The 6,230-nt window shown below is 36.2% G+C and overlaps 1 protein-coding gene across 1 annotated transcript; it reads left to right on the plus strand.

The window, feature by feature from the left end:
• Positions 1–327: 327 nt before the first annotated feature.
• Positions 328–3,753, plus strand: LOC120355301 (U4/U6.U5 tri-snRNP-associated protein 2-like). Its single transcript, XM_039443650.1, has 2 exons — positions 328–455; positions 3,623–3,753. Exons 1-2 carry the CDS (start codon positions 365–367, stop codon positions 3,742–3,744), a joined length of 213 nt encoding a protein of 70 aa, XP_039299584.1. The 5' UTR covers positions 328–364; the 3' UTR covers positions 3,745–3,753.
• The last annotated feature ends 2,477 nt before the right edge of the window (positions 3,754–6,230 follow it).

Here is a 6,230-nt window from a genome sequence, read left to right on the forward strand (position 1 = left end):
TTTGTTGTGATAATACTGTCTAGATTTTTTGTTTTTAGACTCTAATAGTATCTATGTGATCAAAATTTGCTCGTTTATCTGAGTATTGAGAGCGTAAATTTATTTGAAAGTGGAAGTGACATAACCAACATTTGATTTGGACAGTATAGTATAAATTATTGGAATGGGACAGTTTTGGGCATGAGCCTGTTGTGCCTTCCTCATTTTAAGTATTTGTGCACAATGTGATAAATAAAAAATAATAAGTTGATCTTTTTCTCCATTTGAAACTTCTACACTAATTTTCATCTTTTACTTTTCAGTGCCGAGTATTGCAAAAGCGAAAACTCACCGCCTGTGTCCCTATTGGACACAATAAATCGTCATGTTTTGGACTTTGATTTTGAAAGCTCTGCTCAGTGTCATTATCAGAATTAATGTGTACGCTTGTCTAGTGTGCGGAAAATATTTCCAAGGTAAGTTGACAATTTTTTCTATTAAACTAAATCAAGTCTTGTAGAACAATTTTATAATTTGTTGAGATGGAAAACAAACAATTTTATTAATTTGTTGAGATGAAAACAAATGTCTTTCCTACTGAAATGTTCATTTTGATCCAGGGCTTTAATGGTCATATCAGTCCATGACCGCAGTCGTCAGACAGACTTCGTCAAAGTATAAACAATTAAAACACAAATAACTAGATATGGCTGCTGATAGTTGTTGTTTATGTGGCTCTGCAGATGGACTGCAATACTAATCATGAAACAATCTCAAACTGTTCCACAAGTCCACTGGTTTTCATAGTTTCTCAGTGAGTACAGAGGGTAGCTGATGAGTTTCTAACTTACCAGCCTACAAAACTTCCATACTCCAGCTTACGAACAAAATCGGCAATCTGTTTAAATAGAAATATGTAAATTTTAGCGTCCGTAAGGAGTAGTAGCATTTATGTGCTTTCGATGGTCTGGAGTAGGGAAGATAAAGTTACCATGTCTCCTGGTATTGTGGTGGTGCAGCTGACCCCTCTCCTGGTAGGCAAGAACCTCACTCCTTAGGAGCCGTAGGAGACTATACATGTACTGACTGTACACTGTCAGTATTTTCAGACGTTGAAAATTGGCCGGCAGTGCTCCAGGTAATGCGATGACGTGATGACACGAAGAACTTTCTTCTGTAAAAGAGAATCCTTACACAGCTACCCGCAGGACCCATAATACTATCCGTAGCTTATATGACTATGGAACAGCCCATGTTAGGCTGTAATTGGTAGTGGCAGGCACATATTGCTTCAGTTTCCGCATCAAAAACGTCACCCTGGCCAGTCGATTGCACAGCATGCCACATATGTCGATGCCATGATAGAGCGGGGTCCATCACAAAACCTAGAGTTTGGCAAGAGTCATGGCATTATTCAGTTTAAGTAGAGGTACACTTATCATACCTTGCTTACGGTATGCCAATGTTAGTTTTTGAGATCAAATTTTAACATGTATGGATGCATTGAGCATTGATACCCTAGAAAAAGTAAATTTGTATTGCTTTGTTAGTGGGGAGCCCTTGCACAGAATAGATACGGAATGGAAACTTGTATCAAAACGCCTATCTAACCAATGCTTTTTACATGACCCAATACTAAACACGTCACGTGACCTTGGGAAGTCCCAATCCTGGTCTTCTGATTGGCTCGTGGCAGTGAATGAGATCAAGTGATCCGGATCATTAAAGTGATCAGAACCTACCATCAATACTATTACAATGCGGCGCTTCCTAACAAGATGGCGGATTTGGCGTCAGGGTATAGCCAAGTTTCCGTACTGTATGTATACGTGTCCTTGCGGGAAGGACCCACCTCGTCTGAATATATTATAATTCAGGCGTCAATGGGCATCACGTCTGCCATACTTCAGCCAGGACCGACAATTTAACGTTCCTATCTGATAACACGGGGGGACCTGGTCAAAAAACGTTTGGTGATGAACGGGTTGAATCTGGGATCTCTAGGCTACTACACAAGCAATGTATGACCACTAGACGCGGATCACTCTATCGATACCTGAGTTTTGAGAAAATGAATCTTTTCCAGTTGAATAGACACCCATATTGTGATTTATTCATCATGGAGAAAACTCTACATCTGTAAGTAAATGGTTCAATTATATTTTTGCTGAAAAATCTACCTAATTTGTGTGTGTTAGCACGCTTCCTCTAATATTAGAGGTGGCTATAGTAAAAAAACCAACTCCAGTAAGAAGAGGATTGAGGTCACTGCTGGGTCGATAGGCTATGTGGATGAATGAGTACACTGGGTCAACTTCCATCTTTTGAGAATCGACCGGAAAAGGAGATAAAGCAGAGAATAAACAAGGGATGGAAGAAGTATTGATCCTAAGGAAAATATTCAAAGGAGACTTCTCGAATGAATTAAAGCGAAAGCCCTCAGAAAATGTGTCTATACATCACTGTGTATGGGGCTCAAACTGGACACTGACAGCTGAACTTGACAGAAGATTAGAGACAACTCAGACAAAAATGTCAAGAAGTATACTCGGGTTTCGACTGCAACACGGAAATTTTGATAATGATCAATGTGAAGTATCGGCAACGGGAAGCTCATCTAATCAAGTGGAGATGGGCCGGTCACGTGGCAGGATGGAAGCTGACTGATGGCGCGAAGACATGCACGGAATGGATACCACGGGACAGGACAGAGGAACGGGACGCCGCCCAGCACTCCGGTGGACGGGATGAACTTTCACAACGAGTTGGAGATTTGTGGTTGACGAAGCTAGAGACAGGGAAGATGGGCAACAATTATTACAGACTCTGAATGAAAAGTGAAAAATTTTATAATTAATAATGTGGAATTGTATTTGTTGCCAACCATATATACATCATAAGAGATGCTATTGTTCTTTCAGGAATGTAAAATAAGCTATTATTATTTAGTAAAAGTGTCACCTAACTGATCTTAGAGTAGGGAGAAAATCTTTATTAAAACAGGCGTTCATGAGTTAGAAGGATAATAGGCAAAAAAATTATTATTTTGTTTTAAACTTGAAAAATGTTATAATCGTAAATTATGTTTTAATAGATTCGAGATTCCGGTTGATCTGTTTACTTGAAAATACCTATTTCACTTCAATAACTTATTCTATCATATTTTGTTATCCAAAAATGGATTTCTTGCTTCTGGTTTTGTATATTAGTTGTAGGTACCACAAAAATAAATCATAAAAAAAGATTTGTTTGGCTAACAAATGAATCGACTTGAAATCAAATTATGGTTGGATGAGCTAATGGATTAATCCACGATTTTATCAATAAATTCTCAACTATTATTCCTGGGTGATCTTCTGTCAGTTAGCCACCTTGACAAAGGCATCTTGAAAACATCTGCAGGATGAGGCACTCTCTCATGACACATAAAGCTGGAATGTTTGAAAGGACATCACGTCAATCTCACTAATAAAGAGGATTCTCGTCCAATGTGTGTATTATTTATAAAGGATTTTCACGTCTATTTCTCTATTATATTTATCTCTATATATATATTCTCTTATTTATTAAGCTTATTCCTATTTATTATTATAATTATTTATATCTTATATTATTTATTATTTATTTAGCATTATTGTTACAGGTAGAGGAATGAACACTCATGCCTATACTCACAGCGTGGCCGAAAGCCATCATGTCTTCCTGAATCTTCTAACACTGAAATTCTATTGCTTACCTGATAATTACGAAATTGTTGGTGAGTAAAGAACGCAAATATACTGAGTTTTATGTAAAATATATATTTTGTCAGTTACACATCATAATATAATATTTAATCTATAATTGACCGAGCGAAGTGAGGTCTAAGATTCAAGTCGACGGTTTGCATTTCTCTAATGTTTAATGTTTATATGTTGCACATTTACGGCGAAACGCGGTAATAGATTTCATGAAATTTGACAGGTATGTTCCTTTTTTATTGCGCGTCGACGTATATACAAGGTTTTGAAAATTTGCATTTCAAGGATAATATAAAAGGAAAAAGGAGCCTCCTTCATACGCCAATATTAGAGTAAAAAATCAGACTATGAACTATTCATCATAAATCAGCTGACAAGTGATCATACAGATGTGTGGAGAAGCCAGTCTATTGCTGTATTCCATAAGGTCTATAGTTTCAATCAGGTACTTGTGGATTAAATACTGCGTGAGTTACTGTTCACAGAACTACTAGTATAATAGATGAAAGAATAGTTATACACGTATGAATAAAATTCACGAATGACGTTATTAAGTCTGAACTACGGACTGATCAACTTGACATTTTCATATAGATTCTTAATTTACGGAGGATGGTTATAGGCCTATTTTCAATTATTAAGATTTCATTACGTCAAGTTTTCAGTATGTCAGTTTAAATTAGACCCTTGCAGAGCACAGGATACCCACTAGTATACAAGTAAGTTATAATAAGATGTGGAACTGACAAAAACCTTAATATGAAAAAAAATTCAACATCTCAGTGTCTATGTGAATTTTGATTGGAGCCAAAAAATAGCAACCTGACCAAAACTATTCATTATTTGTTGAATAAGAATGATATTGTGGAATTTTGCCATAATTGAAAAATTATTTTAGTTTTATTTTTGTCACATCCACATTTATTAGACTTATATACAGTGTGTACAGACTGTGTACAAGTCTAGAGGTGCGTACAGGTTTACGCGCCGCGAACAAGAGCAATTCACTTAATCAGCTGATGCCAAGCTTTTTATATCTGTATCTTACCGTTTCTGTAATTTTGCATTTCAAGGATAATATAAAAGGAAAAAGGAGCCTCCTTAAACGCCAATATTAGAGTAAAATCAGACTATATAATTATCATCTAAAATCAGCTGACAATATTACACAGATGTGTGGAGAAGCCAGTCTATGCTGTATTTCTATAAGGTCTTTGTTTCAATCAGATATTGTGGATGAGAATACTGCGTGAGTTCTATGTTCATAGAACTACTGGTAAGTTAGTGCAGAATTGAAAAGTCGCACATAACCTTTATTTGGACAATTTATTTTATGAAATTGGGATGAAAAGAAGTTTTGACTGTAGTCTGTCTTTGTCCTTAAGTTGATTGTAATGTTGATAAATAAATAAATGAGGAATGATAGCTGATACATCCATCAGCATAATACACGACGCAGAATTGAAATTCGTACTAGGACGAATTTCTATGAGCTAAATCCCAAAGATATTGGGGAAAAAATCTTCAACGCTCTACCAGAAAATACAGGGATTCTCAGTCACTAGAGTTATTCAGTACTAGGATGGGGATTGGTTTGTTGGAGAGATGCCTTTATAGTTATAACAGCCTTTTTAAAGGCTAAATAATTAAACTAGAATTTTTAAAATCACTTATGGAGTGAAAATCACTTATTTGGTAGTGACGATCGTTTCGACCTGTTGCACTACCTCCGTAAGCAAAGCCGTAGTGCGTTCGTGTGACGTCAGCACAGGTAGGGCTCCTACACCAATAGAAACTCTAGATATATAGATCAGCTGAAATCAACGAAGTTTATTGTGTGTAGAAGCCCTACCTGTGCTGACGTCACACGAATGCACTAAGGCTTTGTTTACGGAGGTAGTGCCTGTTGTCGGTCATCATCAGACTGTAGGAATTTACTCTTGTCAAGGTTATGGGTAGTAAGGGATGAAGCTGGAGGGGGGGGGTTGGTGGATGCTTTAATAGGGCGCATAATAATCCTTAATTGATGTTTTTCTTATCTTTATTATGAATTCTGTGTTAATATTTATTAATTAATCATTCAGAATTAACAACTTACAGAAAAGTCTAGACAGGGATAAGCCCAAAACGGTTCCAATTCTAATTTATACAACAGTCCAAAGTAGCTATAGAGAGGGTCCACGTTATAATGACAGTATTTGATCAACTTTGGTCTTGTATCCTTGTCTATCATCAACTAAGCCGGTGGTACTATCATTTCTAGGTCCACAACGATGCAATTATGTTTTTGACAGTGTAGAAAATAATTAATTATGCAGAGAATCGGCATCGCTATTTCTATCTTTATCCACTGCCATTATAACGTGGACCTCACTATAGGTTATGCGTCACTTAAACATTCTTCTATTACAAACTAAATACAATTCAAAACACACAAAAATCATTTTAAAATAAAAAATTATTTCAAAATTAAATTAAATCAATCACAATTAATTAGACAAATTAAATGTA

Source organism: Nilaparvata lugens, unplaced genomic scaffold, assembly GCF_014356525.2.
Source record: "Nilaparvata lugens isolate BPH unplaced genomic scaffold, ASM1435652v1 scaffold10030, whole genome shotgun sequence".
In the NCBI taxonomy this organism is placed as follows: domain Eukaryota; kingdom Metazoa; phylum Arthropoda; class Insecta; order Hemiptera; family Delphacidae; genus Nilaparvata; species Nilaparvata lugens.

Excerpts from the sequence above, each read along its gene's own strand:
- LOC120355301 (XM_039443650.1), top strand. The coding sequence starts at position 365 with ATGTTTTGGACTTTGATTTTGAAAGCTCTGCTCAGTGTCATTATCAGA. Across the intron at positions 456-3,622 it reads GTGCGGAAAATATTTCCAAG|GTAGAGGAATGAACACTCAT; the intron begins GTAAGTTGACAA and ends TTATTGTTACAG.